Source organism: Schistocerca americana, chromosome X, assembly GCF_021461395.2.
Source record: "Schistocerca americana isolate TAMUIC-IGC-003095 chromosome X, iqSchAmer2.1, whole genome shotgun sequence".
Taxonomy (NCBI): domain Eukaryota; kingdom Metazoa; phylum Arthropoda; class Insecta; order Orthoptera; family Acrididae; genus Schistocerca; species Schistocerca americana.
Genome location: NC_060130.1, coordinates 623,431,540 through 623,453,654, shown reverse-complemented (window position 1 = coordinate 623,453,654; position 22,115 = coordinate 623,431,540). Strand labels below are relative to the sequence as shown.

Sequence of the window (22,115 nt, the reverse complement as noted above, 5' to 3'; positions counted from 1 at the left end):
TGTAGATGTGTGATCAAACCCATTTCTCTTTCTCTTCCACAGAAGCTGAGGTTCCATTGGACTCCAACTCTCAACACAATTTACGAGTCTGTGGTAAGTCACTCAATAGTAACTCTAGAAAGAAACCTTTGTATGGCCGAGCGGTTCTAGGCGCTTCAGTCCGGAACCACTCTGCTGCTATAGTCGCAGGTTCGAATCCTGCCTCAGGCATGGATGTGTGTGACGTCCTAGGTTAGTTAGGTTTAAGTAGTTTTAAGTCTAGGGGACTGATGACCTCAGATGTTAAGTCCCATAGTGCTCAGAGCCATTTGATACATTTTGAACACCTTTGTAAAAAATCACAAATGCTCTTCATTTACCGGTATTTTTGCATAAGTTTTCACCTAGTTTGCCTATAGACACAGACAGCTTTGTAAATGCAACGTTAAGAAATACTTATTTCCTGATTAAATGTTCCACTCTGCAGCTTAGTGGTTTGAAACTTATTGACATATTAAAACTATGAACCAGGGGTCTAAATCTTACGAAGTGAGCTATCTAGATACGACAGATACAGTTACTTCCTCATACAGTAAACCCCCTTATTTACGAGAGACGTTCTGAAAGTAAGCTTCGTCAATGCTTTCCACACGGAAACCTTATTGTCAAAAACAAATACACTATGGCCTCTTGAACTGTACGCCTTGCACTATTTTTCGTCATAGCCCCCACCGACCAGGCAACATGTTTCCAGTCATGTACAGTCCAATGTCGGTGTTGACGGGCCCAGGCGAGGCGTAAAGCTTTGTGTCATGCAAGCGGATTGAAGAAAGCACTATGGTAAGCTTGGTGCCCTGCGATGCAAGAAATCGTCGCACAGCCTGGTCCACATCAGCATTGGTTTCGAAGTGACTTCCCGAGAGTGAGACTTTCAGTGCAAGGAACACGTAAAAGTCCTTCTCTGAATATGCAGCACCAGCAACTAACCATTTGACGAGACATGACCTCTTCACCATACGCGGTCTGTAGGCGTTCACGGATGACGGACGCACTAGACCCACGGGCCCATTCATACTGGATAACAGCACACATTTCCACTGGTAAGTACGCTGTCAGTACATTTTTGTCTGCTATCGTGATGCGTACACTCCTGATGACTGCACAGCACAAAGCTTTACGCCTCGCCTGGGCCCGTCAACACCGACATTGGACTGCTGATGATTAGAAACATATTACCTGGTCGGACGAGTCTCGTTTCAAACTGTATAGAGCGGATGGGGGTGTAAGGGTATGGGGACAACCTCATGAATCCATGGCCCCTGCATGTCAGTAGAGTACTGTTCACGATGGTGGAGGCTCTGTAATGGTGTGCGGCGTGTGCATTTGGAGTGATATGGGACTCCAGATACGTCTAGATACGACTGTGTCAGGTGACACGTACATAAGCATCCTGCCAGATCACCTGCATCCATTCATGTCCATTACGCATTCCGATACACTTGGGCAATTCCGTCAGGACAACGCGACATCCCACACGTTCAGAATTGCTACAGAGTGGCTCCAGCAACACTCTTCTGAGTTTAAACACTTCCGCTAGCCACCAGACTACCCAGACATGAATATTATTAAGCATGTCTGGGATGCCTTGGAAGCGCTGTTCAGAAGAGATCTCCACCCCTTCGTACTTTTACGGATTTATGGACGGCCCTGCAGGATTCTTGGTGTCAATTCCCTCCAGCACTGCTTCAGACATTAGTCAAGTTTATGTTATGTCGTGTTGTGGCACTTCTGTGTGCTCACAGGGACACTACACAATATAATGCAGATGTACCAATTTCTTTGGCTCTTCAGTGTATTAGTACGGGAGACTATATTAACTATTGTTCTGAAATTATAAACACAGTTTATTTCTCAGCTTTTAGCTGACACCAGTTTGATCCTGCAAGAACTACGAATCAAGACCCAAGCAAATTAAAGACATTGGCTGCCAGTGGGCATTGATTTATATCAATGGTAAAGTTGAAAATTTGTGCCAGACTGTGTATCGAACCTGGGTATCCTGCTTACAAGGCAGATGTGCTGACTACTATGGCATCCGGACACAGTGGTCACCATAACCTCACGGAATACCATAGCATGCCTCCTGTCAGACCCAAATTCTCAACTTATACCACACATTACTCATGTAGTGAGCCTGCTCATTAGCCTCATTAGTCATGGCATCTCGCCGGTTTCCGTAAGAGTTCGAGCTTACTGTGGATCTGCACTGAAGGGAACATTGGTCATCATCGCCATAATTATATACGGGTTGTCTGTTCTTTCAGACATGTTGCGGAGGGGTAATATGTTTGCCCACAACACTTGAAATTGCAACAGGGGTCATCTCTCAACTCCCTTTATGTCAATGTATTGCTTACCCCCATATTCTCATCATTCACGAATCTTCCAGTCTTTGATACATGGGTTTTCCATCTACAAAATTTTGAAGAGTGAGGCTGCCTCTAGATATCCCCAGCCAAGTCACACACTGCTGCTAATTCTCTCGAAATACCGTCACATTGCAACAGTACTGGCTAGTTAGTAGGCTGTCTATCAATCTACCCATCATTCATTATGTAGAGAGCTATCACAATGAGAAAAAATAGCGCACTAACGTACAGGAAGAAATTCACCACCATAGGGATGCTTATGTCTGGATATTTTACGATTGGTACTGGTTCCCGTGATTTGTAGTCAATGGCGTAATAGAACACTAGCAGAACTCTTTGACTATTTTAGGTTCAATAGTTGCATTTATTTATTCTTAGCTCCAGCTCTCACCAATCGTCAGTCCTCTGCATATCGATAGAGCCTACTGGTGACGTACCCCAGCCATAGACACGAGCCTACATCTACATACATATTTTGCAAACAGCTGAAAAGTGCACAGTGTGGACTATGTCGTAGCGGTATTATGGATTTTTTCATTCTTATTCCACGCATATGCGTAATTATCGAGTAAAAGTGAAGGTCTGTATGCCTCTGTACATACCATAATCTCACCTATGACCGCTACCCCATATATAGGTTTTCTATTGGGAAAAAAAACCTTGCTGCTACACCTTTAGTATACGAGGACTGCACCAAGAAAGTCTGATACATATCACCTGCAATTCATCGATACCGATTGAGTGTCTATAAGTATGTCTCTGTATGTGCCGTAATCTCCTTTATCGCATTTCCATTATCCCTACGCTAGATATACGAATGGTTCAAATGGCTCTAAGAACCATGGGACTTAACATCTGAGGTCATCAGTCCCCTAGACTGAGAACAACTTCAACCTAACTAACCTAAGGACAGCACACACATCCATGCCCTAGGCAGGATTCGAACCTGCGACCGTAGCAGCAGCGCTGTTCCGGACTGAAGAGCCTAGAACCGCTCGGCTACAACAGCCTGCCTAGATATACGATTTCATGATAGAGTCTGAATCTACGTTGAAAGCACAGCGTTTTGCGAGGAATGCATAGTCTTTTTCTCATATGAGATACAGCAACAGATTGTTAATCAAAGAGTGTCACAGAGTTTCCAAAACGTACACTATTCATTGAATTATTTACATTGGTGCCACTGCTTCGCACAACCACACATGATTCAGAGTACTGTGCGAGTGGGGAGAGATTTAGGATTTGATCACAGCCTTGTTCATTTTTGCTTCCCCCCTTCCAAACGTATTATTCGAGAGTGGGCTGATCCTAATATCGTATTCCGGTTAGAGCAGTGGGCAGTGCGTATACGTGTATGTGGAGTGGTGCTCATTTGGTTTTAAATTTCTTATAAACACACCCACCAGTGCTTTATGTTGGTCAGAGTTGTAACGTTAGCTACGAGAGATGCGAACGGAATTTGCGGCTGCTCACTTGCCACACATAAGTCGACTGGTGACTTCTTAGTGTTTGGGTTACTTCTGAGCCTGAGATATGCAATTTTCTTCAGCTCTCTCCAGATGCTTACTGTTAGGCATTTTACTGCAGTTAATGCTTCCGATGACACTGCACGGGATTTTTAGTCCTTTTAATTTCCAACAGATTTAGCTGCGTTCAGGTCAACTACTAGCCTCATCACAGGTCATCTCGTCTCCTCGTAGACAAATCCATCAACTGTGAACACCCTACATCTAAAACAAATACGCCGCAATCTGCTGTAGAGTGCATGGAAGAGGGTACATCTCACACCAGTATTATCGGTATCCTTCCATCCCAATCTCATGCATTGATTGAGTAAAAAATAATGGCCTATATACCTCCATTTATACCCTAATTCACATTTAGATTTCTGCCAGAAATACGACATCTTTCCCAGACTTTTTTTTCGTAACATATTCAGCTGGACTGTGCCAACACAATGATCATAGCAGCATCCACACGATGCTATTGCTTTGCTGATCAGCTACGTAACCCAAACAGATGTGGTCTCACATGGTTGATAGACAGTGACTTTGTAGTAGTGAACTGTCGAATCAATGTTACTTTCACCAGTACGTATCGTTTAACCACAAACGAGTCTATTTGTATTAATGTCAGGATAGTAGTTGACAATGGCTTAAACGTTATAGTATAAATTGAGACTGTATGGTGAAATTTGAAGGTAGGACTAGTTCAAATTGAGTGGGAGAAGCTGTGCGGCAAACTGGCATGTTTCGAGGGGTAGTTGATTGCTAAGTACGCCACACTCTGTCTTGGCATTCTTGTCTTCACAACAGCAGTCTTAGTGCACCATTACTCGTTGTGTTCGGTGTTGCTACGTTAAAATTAACGGATTAACAGTCGTCATAGACGTATTTCTAACGCGTGAAAGTGTCGTGAACACACGGGGTCTGCAGGAAGAGGTATGTACCGCAGTGGATCGAGAGTAGATCTGTGGTATTGTCTTACTGAAGATTGTCGGAGCATTAAGATGGACATATGATGTTCGTGATTTCGGTTACTCACTCATTCTAAGATCAACGAAACTTCAGTGCAAGATGGTATTCTACTCCAAAAGGTATTCAGAGCACACAAAAAAAATTAATTGCAAAATACTATCACATAGTTTCAAAAATCTATGTGTCCTATTTAAGTGTGTGGCACTGCCAGGCATCATTAATCAATGTTCCATTAAAACTACAGTCTTCCGCACCATGTACATGCATATAAAACTCCGTAGTCAGTTATCCATTCACTCCCACAGTCTTCTATGGCGTATAGACTCCCTTCTGAATTCGAAATGTAATTTGCTTAGGAAGACAACACCCATTCTTCCAGCGGAGGAATGGAAACAGATGTGTGTAATATTTTTTCCGGACGTCTATCAGGGTTATTTATGTACAGTGCTGCTGCATAAGGCACTCCATGTCATTATTAACGAATGTTCTGTTAAAACAGTCCATTTCCATAGTTATAAGACTGATCTTAAAACCCAGGTTCCTTCTGGCGGAGGAATATGTGGGCGTTTCTTCGCGACATTAGGTAGTAGTACATTTCCATTCTGTTAAAAAAAATCTGGCGTTTTATCCGAAACCATAAGCTAGTAGTCACCTACAGGGGGGCGTCGCAATAGCATAGGCTTAAAGTCCATTTCAGCGTCAGGCAGTTCTGCTCTGTATGGATTTGTTATATTCATGCAACATTCATACCAGCTTATCTTAATATGCCTCCTGCTTCTGACTGTGGAAAACAGTACAATATCCCTTAGAGTGCATAGATTTCAACCCTATAAAATTATTGAAATGTAACATCATCCCTCCGTCTAACATATAGTGCATACCTTAAGAAATCAAGCACGTTCCACCACCAGTTACGATTATATCTGCTGTGTAATGCTTTTTACTAAAGTAATAAGACACATGGCCGTAGGCAGCACTCAGAGTTTCTTTTTTCTCTTGCAATACATGCCAATACAAAATCTAGTCGCCACTTGTACATGTTGCAAACCAGCTGTTAGCGAATGATATGGAACTGTGTAGCACAGTTCTTAACAAAAGCTCTCTGCTGGGGGACGAAATGATGCTTTTTAACCTAACGGAACACTGCATTCGTTGACGGAACCGCGGTATCCTCTGTCAATTTCATGTTCCGACACTCAAAAATAACGATTCTTCAACGCAGGTCACGAGCAGTAAAGATCATAGAGTAACCATAGTTCTCATATTAAGGAAGGACCTAAGAGCGATCGATGTAGGATAAAACAAGAAATGAATGCATTTTAATGATAATGTTTCCTCTTCACAATGTGTTTTAACAATATAGAAAAATAGACAATAAATTCACACAGCACACGAGAAAAGGGAAGCCCGACATTCAACGCAAGCAGTAATATGTCTGCAGGGAAAGAATAGTAGTCCCATTTCTTCCTGGAAGCAGATTTTACTCAGGCGGGCATTGTCAGAAGCTCTCACGGTCACACAGTGTTGGGACGCCGTTTTCAGAAGATTTGATGGAGGTTTAATATTAGCTATCGCTTCAGGCAAGTACCGGGATGGTTTTTTTGAGAGGGCTCGGCCGACTTCCTTCTCCATCCTTCCCTAATTCGATGGACCGATGAACTCGCTGTTTGGTCATCTCCCCCAATCCAACCAACCAACAACAACCAATATTAACTGCATCCTTTGCACTGATTCTTGCATCTATATTCTGACAAATATTATCCACAAAATCCTTAGCCTTCTCAAGAACCACAAATAACTACCTGGAAATCCACACGGCATCTACAGCCCATGGACTGTAAGTTTCATCCCAATATTTCAACCTTCCTCCACAATGGAAACACCCGGTTTCATCTCCGTCGCCGGTATGAAACAACCCAGTTTCACTTAGTTTGACAGGATGGTGCTTAACAGCCAAAGCCCAACCTTTGAAAGATGACAGCCACATATCGTATGTTCTATACTTAGGGTGAGCTAACCTAATCTTCCACGCACCACATTTTGAACTGCATAGTGATGATGATTCAGGTGAATGTGGGAATATCTCCATTCTGCATAGGTTACAATTATCATACAAAAGAAACAGTTAGACATACCACAAACACAGACTTTCACAGATACACCTCCCCATCACCCTCAGACATCCACTACGTTACAGAGCGAACTGCTTTCATAGCTCAATGGCAGTTAGGTGTAGATCCCTCAGTGCTGTTGATGGGTCACATCGTCCATAAACAGCCCTTTCCAATCTATCCCAGGCACCACCAGCGGCGTACGTCGGTCCCACATAATGCCACCTCAAAACAGCAGGGAACCTCCACCTTGCTGCACTCGCTGAACAGTGTGTCCAAGGCGTTCAGCCGGCCGTTGTGACCGAACGGTTCTAGGCGCTTCAGTCCGGAACAGCGCTGCTGCTACGGTCGCAGGTTCGAATCCTGCCTCGGCATGGATGTGTGTGATGTCCTTAGCTTAGTTAGGTTTAAGTAGTTCTAAGTCTAGGGGTCAGATGACTTCAGATGTTAAGTCCCATAGCGCTTAGAGCCATTTGAACCATTTAAGGCGTTCAGCCTGACCGGGTTGGCTCCAGGCACGTTTCCAACGATTGTCTGGTTGAAGGCATATGCGACACTCATCGGTGAAGAGAACGTGATGCCAATCCTGAGAGGTCCATTCGGCATGTTGTACCCATCTGCGCTGCGCTGGTTGGCTCTGAGCACTATGGGACTTAACATCTATGGTCATCAGTCCCCTAGAACTTAGAACTACTTAAACCTAACTAACCTAAGGACATCACACACATCCATGCCCGAGGCAGGACTCGAACCTGCGACCGTAGCGGTCGCGCAGTTCCAGACTGTAGCGCCTGGAGCCGCTCGGCCACCCCGACGGGCTGCGCTGCGCTGCATGGTGTCGTGGTTGCAAAGGTGGACCTCGCTATGGACGTCGGGTGTGAAGTTGCACATCATGCAGCCTATTGCGCACAGTTTGAGTCGTAACACGATGTCGTGTGGCTGCACGAACAGCATTATTCAACATGGTGGCGTTGCTGTCAGGGTTCCTCCGAGGCATAATTCCTAGGTAGTGGTCATCCACTCAAGTAGTAGCCCTTGGGCGGCCTGAGCGAGGCATGTCATCGACAGTTCCTGTCTCTCTGTAACTCCTCCATGTCCGAACAACATCGTTTTGATTCACTCCGAGACGCCTGAACAATTCCCTTAACGCGATCGAACCGTGGTATTGACTGTCTAGGCATGGTTGAACTACAAACAACACGAGCCTTGTGCCTCCTTCCTGGTGGTATGACTGGAACTGATCGGCTGTCGGACCCCCTCAGCCTAATAGGGGCTGCTCATGCATGGTTGTTTACATTTTTGGGCAGGTTTAGTGACATCTCTGAACAGTCAGAGGGACTGTGTCTATGATACAATATCCACAGTCAAAGTCTATCTTCAGTTCTGGGAACCAGGGTGATGCAAAACTTTTTTTTGTGTGTGTATATAACGTACTCTAAACATATAATATGTCGACACTTCTGCTCACGTGGTTATGACATCACTTCTCACCCTGTGTTCTAGATTTCCTTGTAAATGGAGTACAACTGTAAACACCTAGCGCAATTGCGCTACTTTTCTGTATGTGTGTGTATCGATTTCTCAAGGCCCCCCACCCCCACCCGACACTACCACGGACCTAACGCTGGTGAATCGTCCTTCAGACACCACCCCTTGTTCCAGAAAGAAATGGGAGTACTCTTCTTTCCCTGCAGACATACTGCTGCTTGCGTTATATGTGAACCTACCCTTTCCTTGTGTGCTGTGTGTTACAGACCTGTTTTAGCTACAATGAGAGCAGTTTTGACGAAAGCAACGGTTTTGTACGAAGTACTATCACTTTATAATACATTTTTATACATTGTTAATATATATTTTGAAGAAAACAGCATTACCAGTAAAATACATTCATTTCTTGATTTTTCCTATTTCAGTCACTCTTAGGTCTGCTCTTAATATGACAACCGCCGGCCGCGGTGGTCTAGTGGTTCTAGGCGCGCAGTCCGGAACCGCGGGACTGCTACGGTCGCTGGTTCGAATCCTGCCTCGGGCATGGATGTGTGTGATGTCCTTAGGTTAGTTAGGTTTAATAAGTTCTAAGTTCTAGGCGACTAATGACCTCAGAAGTTAAGTCGCATAGTGCTCAGAGCCATTTGAACCATTTTTGAATATGACAACTATGATTGCACTGAGATATTAACGCCTCCTGACCTGCGTTGAAGAATTGTGATTTTTTTAGAGTTGAAACATAGAACTGACAGAGAATACCACAAATCCGTCAACGTATGCAGTCTTCCATGGAGTTAAAGAGCACCATTTAGTCCTCCAAAAGAGTGCTTTTGTTAGATCTGTGCTAAAGAGTTCCTTCAGTTCCTTCCATATGGTCCGCTAACATGAGCTTTGCTACATGTACACCCTACAAAGCTAGTAGCGACTACATTCTGTACTGAGGTCTACTACAGGGAGAAAAAATAAAATCTGTGTGCTGCCTACTGCCATATGTCTTATTACTTTAGTAAAAAGAATTATACAGCAGATGTAATCGGAATTGGCGGTAGAAGGTGCTTGGTTTCATAATGTACGCACTATATGTTGGACGGAAGGATGATGTAATGTATCATTACTGTAACAGGGGGAATTCTATGCACTCTAGAGACAGTGCACCAGCAGAGACAGTCAGAAGCAGGAGGCATATTAAGAGAAATTTGTGTGCATACTGCAGGAATGTAATAAATACATCTAGAGCAGAACTGGTTGACGTTGAAATGGACCATCGGCCTGTACTATTGTAATGACTTCCAATACTTGACGACCAGTTTATGGATTCGGATAAAATGCGAAGTTTTTTCTTTCTGGCAGAAACGTTTACATCTTCCTCCAGTAAAATGAAACTGGTTTTTAAGTTCTGATTTATAACTAGGGAAATTGAGTGTTTGAGTTCGAACCTGTCTAAATGCTAACAATGCCGAACTACATTTCAAAAATCAGTATGGGATGTATATGGTGCGGAAGACTATAGTTTTAATGAGACATTTCTTAATGATGGCAGGAAGTACCTTACGCAGAACCACTGTACATAAATAGCCCTGACCGACATTCAGAAATTGTTTTACAGTCATCTGATTCCATTGCTCCACTGGAAGAATGAATATTGTGTACATGAACAAATTATATTTCGAAATCAGGAGGGAGAACAAGACTGTGGGAGAGAGTGGATAACTGACTATTCCATAATTAGCAGCCGGCCAGGGTGGCCGAGCGGTTTTAGGCGCTACAGTCTGGAGCCGCGCGACCGCTACGGTCGTAGGTTCGAATCCTGCCTCGGGCATGGATGTGTGTGATGTCCTTAGGTTAGTTAGGTTTAAGTAGTTTTAAGTTTTAGGGGACTGATGACCTTAGAAGATAAGTCCCATAGTGCTCAGAGCCATTTGAACCATAATTAATCAAATAAAATTTCAGAATTCAGTATGGGGTGTATATTACGCATGGACATGGTGTAGAAGACTGTAATTTTAATGGAATATTGGTTAATGGTGAGAGGTAGTACCAAACTCTTTCTCGCTCTCTCTCTCTCTCTCTCTTCTCTCTCTCTCTCTCTCTCTCTCTCTCTCTCTCTCTCACACACACACACACACACACACACACACAGACACCATCACAGGTCTACTCTTGCTCCACTGCACCATAAACCGCTTCCTGTAAACCACGTATATTCACGATACTTTGATGCGTTTGAAATACGCTCTATGATGACTCTCGAGCTGTTAATTTTAAAGACTCACCACCACACACAATGAGCATTGATGCACTAAGACGGCCGTTGATGAAGACAGGAATGCCCAGACAGAATGTGGCGTACTTAGCCATCAACTACCCCTCGAAATATGTCAGTTTGCCATACAGATTCTCCCACCATATTTGAACGACTCCCACCTTTGTACCTCACCATACATTCTCAGTTTCCACTATAACTTTGAGGGCAATGTCAGCTGCTATCTTGGCATTAGCACACATAAACCTGTTTGTGTTCAAATGATACGTACTGGTGAAAGTAACATTGTTTTGACAGCTTACTACTACGTAGTCACTGTCTATCAACCATGTGAGACCACATCTGTTTGTGTAACGTAGCTGATCTGCAAATCAAAAGCATCAAGTGAATGTTCCTAGGATCGTGTGTTGGCACAGTCCATCTGAATATGTTACGAAAAACAAAAGTCTGGGAAAGACGTCGTATTTTTGCCAGAAATCTAAGTGTGGATTAGGTTATGTACGGAGGTATATAGACCATTTTTTTTTTTTTTGGCCGGCCGGAGTGGCCGTGCGGTTCTGGGCGCTACAGTCTGGAACCATGCGACCGCTACGGTCGCAGGTTCGAATCCTGCCTCGGGCATGGATGTGTGTGACGTCCTTAGGCTAGTTAGGTTTAATTAGTTCTAAAGTTCTAGGCGACTGATGACCCCAGAAGTTAAGTCGCATAGTGCTCAGAGCCTTTTGAACCATTTGAACCATTATTTTTTACTCTATCAGTGCGTGAGATTGGGATGGAAGGTTAACCGATAATACTGGTGTGAGATGTACCCTCCACCATGCACTGTGTGTGTATTGAACCGAGGAGCTAGAAACGATGGAGAGCCTTCACCCCGCCGTAGCCCTCAGTGGTTCACAACCCCACAACAGGCCACAGCAGTCCGCCCACCCCGCCGCCGCCTCACACCGACCCCAGGGCTATTGCGCGGTTGGGCTCCCTGTGGACCCCAGACGAGTGGTTTGCGTGGTAGAGTAATGATGGTGTACGAGTACGTGGAGACAATGTTTGTGCAGTAATCGTCCACATAGCGCAACTGAGGCGGAATAAAGGTAACCAGTCCGCATTCACCGAGGCAGATGGAAAACCGCCTTAGAAACCATCCACAGGCTGGCCGGCACACTAGACCTCGACATTAATCCGCGGGGTGGATTCATGCCAGAGACCGTCACGCCTTCCCGCTCGGGAAGCAGCGCGTTAGACCGCGGGCATCATGCACTGTACAGCGGTTTGCGGCATGTTTGTTTTAGATGTAGGGTGTTCACAGTTTATGGGGTTGTCTACGAGGACACACAAGGATGGGGCCCCTCCACGCCCGCACCAACGTGGTGACCAACACAAAAGTTCTACTGTCACCTCCGTATGCATGTTAGTTTTGAATCAAGGCGTCACAGGATGCAGGCTGTGATGTTATCCATGCGTCTGGGTAAGACTACTCATTAACATGGTCCATCAGGAGATAAAAGGTGTCGAAAGCGATCGAAGGGTAGCGGTTGTAAGAGCAGAGGAAAAAAAGTGCCAAGGCCAGGGGGAAAAAACCTCTGCGACAGTAGGACGGGTAGTAAGGGCAGTAGCGGCTTGCTATCTGCGACAGTGCATGCAAGGTGTGGTTGTGTTAGTTCGAGGTATCGTGCATCGTTACCTTTGTCGTTGTTGGAGCTTGTTGCGGCGCTTGCTGCAGTTGCTGCGTCCCTGCAACAGTTCAAGGTCGTTGTGGATTAGTGGGCGATCGGTCATAGATCGGCTCACGGACTGTGTAGGGGGGTGTGTGTGGCTGGTTTGCGTGCTGTGTACAGTACGGTTTCTCTGCGGTTGCCTGTTTTTCGGCTAGTCGCACATCTGGGTTTCCAGTAATAACTGTGTTGCAGGGGCTCGCCAGTACTGTCGTGTTAGCGTTCTATAGACCATATATGTTCAGTTCCTAGCCAGTAATGTCTTTGGTCTGTTATGCTTCCATCTATGGTTGTGGTCGTAGTTACCCAGAGAAAGGATAAACGGGTTGCGCGAGTGTCTCGTGTTATTGTACAGTCGTGTGGAGAGTTTTTGGAATGATGAGGCTTGTAGTTGACCTGAACGCAACTAAATCTGTTGCAAATTAAAAGGACTAGAAATCCCGTACAGTGTCATCGGAAGCATTAACTGCAGTAAGGAAGACATAGGGGATCCAGAATCAGAATTTAAAGCCGCTTTTGTTGACTTGAGATCCAAATAAAGCAGCAGAGATAGATAGTGTTCCATCTGATTTGCTAATATCATTAGGGGGAAATCGACTATTCAAGTTGGTGTGTAGACGCTATGAGTCTGGCTGTGTATCATTAGACTTTCATAAAAGTATCATCCAGACAATTCCAAAGACAACAAGGGGAGAAAGGTGCGAAAACTATTGCACAATCAGGTTAACATCTCATGCATCCCAATTGCTGAAAAGATTAACATACAGAAGAATGAAAAATAAAATTGAGGATATGTGATGACATGTTTTCGAAAATATATGACAAATTTCGTTTACACATAAGCAGTTGTCGGGAACGTGACACAATTACGCCAATAACATTATAACAGTGATTGGAAAATTCCATTTCATTGAAGATCAGTGATGATCCATTAAAAACTGCAGCTTCCGAGATGTACGTTTCAAAATCAGAATGATGTATATCGGGAGTGTATATGCTCTAATCCATATTAATATCCAGTAACAGACGTTCGGGTATATTTGATAGGATAGAGCATGCATCGATGTCGTCGGCGTATTGGAGTTCCATGTACTGAGAAGCTGCTAAATCCATTCACAAGTATGACCCGAAGCTCGAATCTTTTTATTCGCTGAAACGGATCGGTACAACCAAGTAAATCGTTTGCTGAACGGTGTGCAGTCCTATGAGGGGAAAGATTATCATCTCTGGAACTCTCTCATCCATTTCCCGAAAAATTATTCACCCTTCCCTGAAAAGATTTTAGATGTCATCCGTCAATCCTATCTTGTAATGATTCTGTTCAACGGAGAAATAATCGAGAGAAGGGGTGAACAAGACTGGTATTGGCGGTCATTTTTGTATGAGCTTCCTGTCTCTTCCAAGTGTTGTTGGAATAAAACAGTATTCGCTATGCCCTTACACTTGTTGTAATTACGTTATTTGGTCTCAGTTTCTGTGTATTTAGAAGATGAAACACCTTAAGCAGTGTCAAAATGTTGCTGTCGATTTACAGGTGCTATTGCGCTACAATATCTCGGAAAAAACAAGCACTTACAGCGTACCGGAAATCAATCTTTTTTAGTCCTCTCTTATTACACACATGGGTGTTGTTGGACCGTTCAGCTACGCAACAGAAGCTATAAGGATGTCGCCACGGCAGTATCCTTTCCGTGCGCGTGGGAAACGCTACACTGTGTGGTGTTTGATTAAACATAGACAGTAATTATTCGCGTACCATTCCAGTACGGTTTTTTTTTTCATCACAATACAAACGACTAGGAGGGATGCAAATTCGGGTATGTGGTGTGCTCCAGTACATAGCGCTACAACCGTTACTCGTTTTTCTTTAATCGAGATTATGATTGTACGGTTGCCGCTTATAGAGGGTGGTTGCAGCGCAGGACGGGCGCGCTACATTGTCCCCTTCGCTTATCTCCCCCTGGGCGCTGAGCTGGTGAGTGGGATGGGGGAGGGGTACGTTTAAAGAATTGTAGCTATGTATTTGCAATCGTACTGTTAATACACTTATTCTTCTGGTTAAAAGTTTTCACAACAGTCTAATATTGATAAACTTTTATTTTTCAGTCAACATGCATCGCATCCATCTAATTCATGTGTCACAGCCAACAGTGTATCGTAATGTAGTACAAGATAGAATTGAATATCTTCCTTTTGTGATTTCAGTATTTGACTTCATTAACAATAAGTTCTCTGAAGAAATATCTCTGAAACTAAATGACACATTAGATGTTGAAGATGCTAATATCTTTGTGGAGGCATGTGTTTATAGAGCCACAGCAATTGAAAGCAGGAATGACAAAGGTTATTCTACAAGCGAGTATGAACTATCATCACCAGACAGAGCTAAACGAAACGAGCTGACCGAAACCATTTAGAGAAGTGTAATAAAATGTACACATACACAGAAAAGTTAAAAAAGGGTGTAATAGAAAATATGTATAACCAATGCAAAGAAGTTTAATTGTACAACAAATGTGGTTAACCGTAGCAATGCCAACGCATTACGCACTACCAGGAAAGGGGGAGGGGAGGGTACTTCAAACTCACCACAAAAAATAAAAAAATTCGTTAGTTGGTTTTAACTTTTATTAACAACATACTTTTTAAATATGTGGCGATGTATAAGTTATGTCCAGGGCCCGACAATATTCTTTAACACACACATAGCAACACCAACGTGTTTTCCGTAATGCGTACACCATACTTTATGACCACAAAAAATTTAAAGAATACAAATGTTGTTAACTCTCGTTGGCTTTGATTCACAACACACTTTTAAAGGTGTATAGATGTTTAAGAAGGATCCAAAACCTTAAGATATGAATATTACATTTGCTGCGAAAAGTCACATTTCACTACTAAGACTTAAGTTTTTGTGTTATGTTTTCCGGAAAAATTTAAAACAATTAGGGAATCTTGTATTAGAACTCATTAAAAGCAATCAACTTATTTTTCAAAATTTTAAAATATAAAGCTCATTGCCTGATTACAGTATTTTCAAAAGGTAGGCATAAAGTACACTCCCCCTAGGTATTATTAGGCTTATGAAAGCGATAAGATTTTACGAAAGCCCTCCAAACTCATATCAGTGTTCTTTAGTAAAAAAGGAGATTTCTGAAAACTTTAAAGAATACATTGATCGGGGCCTGGCTTGATTGACCATGATTACAACTAACGAAACTGGGCTATTATTTCCACCAAGAAACACAATTGTAAATGCACTGCTTCGAATAATTTTGTAGACAGATTTAAAAGAGAAAACCACATTCCTTCCCGAAAAATAACAAGTTATGTTTCCACGAAAGAAATGAAGGACGAAAAAGACGTAACGGAGTCTGCTGGAGCATTTGTACGTGAGGTTAATGCCTTAATCGCATGCGAAGCCTATAGTGGAAACAGCATTTTCAATACAGAGCAGCGACGATTTGCATTTGAAACGGCAAATGAACAAAACTCATCGAATATTGGAGGAAAACACATCTTTGCTGTGGTGAAATCTATTTCACGCGTAGCAGATTCTTATACTCTCCAACTTTATATGCCATCTGCTGGATTCCTTGGTAGAAAGGTGCACTTTTTTTTTAAGAACAAAATGCACCATTTGGTCAAGGCTGAGACAGCTAATAACACAAGAAACTCCTTTTAACAAAGTTGTAAACTAACACAGACCCATGTTATCAGTTCGATGGAATATTTTTCTCTCCAACACCTTACTGTTGTTTGACTCTTGGACTGGGTAAACCGATGGAGCTATATTTTAAGAACCTGAAATTCAGAAATCCTTAAATGAAAAAAGTATTCGAATCCTTAAATGAAAAAGGTATTCGCACAGAAATAATCCCCCCCACGAACCATTAAATACATCCAGCCGTTAAACGTCTACTTTTTCAGGCAATGTAAACTTGCCCGCAAGCTCAAAGGACATTCATACCTGGCAGTGCACAGGAAAGTGCAACGTATTCAAGTAGCATACTAAAATCAATATCACTAGTAGAAAACATTGACTGAAGTCCTTCCTCTGCCTGGAACACCTTATAATAACATCTCATTATCACATATGAGCACTATCGTATGCAGCGAAATACACCAGCAAAGAAATGACATTTTACAATAAACAAGCAAAAGTTCGTATTTGTAAAAACATTCCATCTTATTCCGATTGTGAATGAAAATGACTTTTGTAGGTATAATTATGTATGCATTTATGTACATATTAATGTATGTATGTATGATTGCATGCATGCTTGCATGTTATAGGGTGAAAATAAATGTGTACGTTAATGCTCAAACAGTCTTTTCCGTTACATACCAGTAGTGTACAGTATATTGCGGAGTTTATTTTTCTTAGGAAATAACACTGCTGTTTGCCTGCAAAATGAACATATTGCTCAGGAATGCATGATCTAATTGCCCGAAAACTAGGAGTTTCGTTGACAGGGTACCTTCACCACTACGTCTACGCTCACTGACTCGCAATGTGCCTAAGACGAGTTTTACCCAAATACGATTCGTACAGTTGAAACACCAATTTGTTAGTATTTGACGCCATATCTCCTGAACTATGCGTCGTACAGTGATATATTTTTGTAGGTACGTCCAGTGACATATTTGGATACTGTTTGCAAATGTGTCTTGAATAGAGTTATTAAAAAAGAAGTAATAATTTAAAACTTCATTCAAGGTGCACCAAATTTTCACTCATGTCTATATTCGACATAATATATCCTGAACTATGTGCCGTTGGCCTACAATGATAAATTTTTGGAGGAACATTCAGTGGCATGTGTGGATACTGCCTGCGACATGCGTTGAGAGTAGAGTAAGTAGCAAAGAAATAATAAATTTTAACGTCATGCATGAAATGGCAGTTTTTCACACATCTCAGTGATTACGACATCACATTTCCTGAACTATGAGGCATACAATGATATAATTTTGCTAGTACATACACTGGTACATGTGAATACTGTCTGCAACATGCGTCGAGAATACAGTTAGTAGTGAAGAAGTAATAAATTTAAACGTCACCCTTTATGCGGCAGTTTCACTACATGAATAGCGATAATGTAGTAAGCAATGAAATATCGAACTTTTGCGCGGGTTGCCAGCGAGAAAAAGTTTCGTAAAAGTTAGAAATTAAGTGTGAAGTTTGTTGCAAGTCAGTAAGTGCTCTCATTCTCAAATACTGGATGACTAAAGTAAAGGGTATTAAAATTCTTCTGGATGTTGTACCGCGTCATTATACAACATACTTTAATTATAAACTTAAAACCAACGTTTCGACCGTACTACATCGGGCTTCCTCAGGGGACGATTGGTTTTGGTGAAGGAAAGGTGGCTCTATTTATTGAACGGGAATTATCAGTGTATTTCTTCGCACATCAGAAGAAGACGTGCCCACCGGAAGCCACGCGCTGATTTGCAAGCCGTAGTCAATCACTGGCAAGCCGGCTAGCCCACGAATAGCTTCTTTCCTGCACTCTACCTTCCGTCATGTCTAGCCTTTATATTCTAGGGCCACTTAAGCTTCAAAAAATATAACGTATTGAGACCGATCGTCTGCAGTAAATAGAGCCACATTTCCTCTTCCAAACCAGTCCTGTACTGAGGAAGGAAGCTGTAATACGGTCGGGACATGGGTTGTAAGTTTATAATTAAAGTATTTTATATAATGACGCAGTACAACACCCAGAAGAATTTTAATCGTCATAACACTGGCCGCAGGAGCCTACGTAGTTTTTAAGTAATAGTATTCACGCGTCAAGTACTACGCTTTTTTTTTACACTCACCCCTACCCCTTTGATAGGTATGTTTCTTACCTCCTTGCCGAATCTTCCCAGAGAGTAAGTGATACGTGAATCAAATCTGGTTGACATCGTTCCAGTGGTTTAGGAGGAAGTATGGAACATACATACGTACATATAGACGTACATCCATTTTTATAATACGTATGGATCTGAAACATTACGGCGTCTCCAGGTTTCTTCCACTTCCCTTATGACCCTTAAACCAAGTGTTAGAGATGATTAAGTTATGATCTGAGCAAAATTCTACCAGGTGGCTTCCTCCTTCATTCCTTTTCCCCAGTCGATATTCAACCACTATTTTTCCTTCTCTTCCTCTTCCTACTACTGACTTCCGTCACTTCCCTATCCCTTAACAATTTGAATTATTTCTTTTATCTCATTATATATGCTTTCAATATTTTCATCATCTGCATAGATATACAGGATGAAAAGTATTTAAACCGACAAACTCTGGGAGGTTGTAAGGGACATCACAACAAATATTTTTCCCGAACGTCATTTTTTCCTATGAGGATTATTTAAACCGGTGGAGGCCGTATGCTCCTCAGTTGTTAGAGGCCGTATTACGATCTTCAGTTGTTAGAGGGCGTATTACGCTCTTCAGGTGTTGGCAACTGCTATCCACCAGTGTAGTAGTGCATTGTCCCTGTCTACTAATGGGGCGATACACCTGGAGTTAATACACTGATATGGTTGGTGCGTACTACGTAGCGCACGACAACGGACGAGCTGCACAGCGGGTTTGTTAACAACAATATCCTAATCGCCGTATCCCCCTTCATACGACCTTTGCTGCTGTGTACCAATGTCTGCGTGAGGCCGGATCATTTAGCAGATTACCTGGACAGGGACGCCGTCACACGGTAAGAACGCTGCAATTTGAGGAAGCTGTCTTGCAGCGTGTGGAGCGGGATCCATCAATCAGCACTCGTGCAATTGCACGTAACATGGGGACGAATCAGACGAATGTAAGAACAGTCCTTCGAGAGCAATTGTTACGTCCATTTCACTTACAGCGTGTCCACAACCTGGAACCAGTTGATTATCCACCCAGATCACAGTTTTCGCAGTGGTACCTGGAACAGTGTGAAATGTATCCTACATTTCCATTCTCTGTATTGTTTACCGACGAAGCAACGTTCGGGCGTGATGGAGTCTTCAACATGCACAATTCGCATGTTTGGAGTGAGGATAACCCACATGCCACAGTTACTAGCGCTCATCAAGTGCGGTTCTTCGTTAATGTGTGGGTCGGCGTTGTTGGGGACTGTTTAATTGGGCCGTATCTGCTACCTAGGCCATTAAATGGCAGGCACAATTATAGTTTTCTCGCCAGAGCATTGCCAGAATTGCTGGAAGACGTCCCGCTCCCTACAAGACGACGCATGTGGTTCCAACATGACGGGGCGCCGGCACATTTCAGTCGTCGTGTGCGTCGATTCCTGGACAAACGGTTCCCAGAAATGTGGATTGGCAGAGGTGGTCCTGTACCATGGCCTGCTCGATCCTCAGATATGTCCCCTCTGGACTTTTTTGTGTGTGGAGAGATGCGCAACCTTGTTTACGCAACTCCTGTTGCATCAGAAGAGGATCTGGTTGCCTGGATAGTAGCAGCAGCAGGAACAATTCAGGTTCTCCTGGGGTTTTTGCCCGTGTCAGACAGAACATGATCCGACGGTGTAACTTTTGTTTACGTGTCAATGGAGGCATTTTTGAAAATCTACTGTAATTGAAATTGGGTTGTGTTGATGTGTTGTCTCTTGGTCATAAAAAATGGAAAAGTGTTTGTTGGTTTAATTAATTTGCCGCCAGAGAAATCTTCATTTACTGGTTTAAATACTCCTCATAGGAAAAAATGACATTAGGGAAAAATATTTGTTTTGATGTCCCCTACAACCTCCCAGAGTTTGTCGGTTTCAATACTTTTCACCCTGTACACTTGTACTACTGTGTAGGGCATTGGCACTGTGTCTATCTCGGCTCGATAATGCGTTCACTCTGCTAATTTTAGTAGTTTACGCCTATTCCTGTTCTCTTTCCTTATTCACTATTAGACCCACTCCTGCATTACCTCTACTTGATTTTGCGCTTATAACCCAGTCCTCATTTCTCCAGATGTCTATTCATCCTGCCACCGAACTTCACTAATCCCTACTGCCTATAGCTTCAACCTATCCATTTTCGTCTTTAAATTTTCTAACCTATACACCCGATTAAGGGGTCTAACACTAAACTCTCTGATGTATGGAATGCCAGTTTTGCAGTTTTGTTTTTCCTGATGACGACAGTCCCTGAGTAGCCCCTGCCCGGAGATCCAAATGGAATCCGGAATATTTTACCCAACAGTACGCTATCATTATCTAACTATGCAGTCCTTCGGAGAAGCTCCGGCTGTAGTTTCCTCTTGCTTTCATCCGTTTACATCACCAACTCACAAAGGCCATGCTAACTGATATTACTAGGCCATATCAGTCAATCATCCAGACTGTTACTCCTGCAACAGAGTGAAAAGACTGCTGTCCTTCCGGAACTACATGTTTGTCTGCCCTTTCCACAGAACCCCCTCCCCCCCCCCCCTCTTTAGTATGGGTACCGGTATCACTGAGGCATGCAAGCCACCACACCTCGGCAAGATCCGTGGTTGATGGCCTTGCGTAATGTCCTGTGATCACAGAATCAATGACTCGCAACTTTAATCAGTACACTGATACAAAACTTGTATCTAAAAACTTTTGGGTATACACGTAAGCTCAGTCGTAGCAGACATAGTATCATTGGTATGATGCTGGAAAAATACATTCACTCTACAAACAAACATCCTTGAATAGTAGTACTATTTGACAAGAGACACACATTTCTCAAGAAGGACAGCATGGATCTACATCTACATCTACATGGATACTCTAAAAATCACACTTAAGTGCCTGGCAGAGGGTTCATCGAACCACCTTCACAATTCTCTATTATTCCAATCTCGTGTAGAGCGCGGAAAGAATGAGCTCTGATTTCCCTTATTTTATCGTGGTGATCGTTCCGCCCTATGTAGGTCGGTGTCAACAAAATATTTTCGCATTCGGAGGAGAAAGTTGGTGATTGGAATTTCGTGAGAAGATTCCGTCGCAACGAAAAACGCCTTTCTTTTAATGATTTCCAGCACAAATCCCGTATTATTTCTGTGACACTCTCTCCCATATTTCGCGATAATACAAAACTTGCTGCCATTCTTTGAACATTTTCGATGTACTCCGTCAGTCCTACCTGGTAAGGATCCCACACCGCGCAGCAGTATTCTAAAAGAGGACGGACAAGCGTAGTGTAGGCAGTCTCCTTAGTACGTCTGTTACATTTTCTAAGTGTTCTGCCAATAAAACGCAGCCTTTGGCTAGCCTTCCCCACAACATTTTCTATGTGTTCTTTCCAATTTAAGTGGTTCGTAATTGTAATACCTAGGTATTTAGTTGAATTTAGTGATTTTAGGTTAGACTGATTTATCATGTAACCGAAGTTTAACGAGTTCCTTTTAGTACTCATGTGGATGACCTCACACTTTTCGTTATTTAGGGTCAACTGCCACTTTTCGCATCATTCAGTTATTTTTTTCTAAATCGTTTTGCAGTTTGTTTTTATCTTCTGATGACTTTATTAGCCGATAAACGACAGCGTCATCTGCAAACAACCGAAGACGGCTGCTCAGATTGTCTCCCAAATCGTTTATATAGATAAGGAACAGCAAAGGGCCTATAACAGTACCTTGGGGAACGCCTGAAATCACTTTGTTTTACTCGATGACTTTCCGTCGGTTACTACGA

At 42.8% G+C, this 22,115-nt stretch overlaps 1 protein-coding gene across 1 annotated transcript in view; it reads left to right on the top strand.

Annotated features, from left to right (window-relative positions):
• LOC124556207 overlaps nucleotides 1-22,115 on the top strand; it is a 186,320-nt gene that overhangs the window by 88,932 nt on the left and 75,273 nt on the right. The window contains exon 3 of the mRNA XM_047130196.1: nucleotides 14,563-14,753. Coding sequence (XP_046986152.1) covers nucleotides 14,563-14,753 — 191 coding nt within the window. The remainder of the gene's footprint in view (nucleotides 1-14,562; nucleotides 14,754-22,115) is intronic.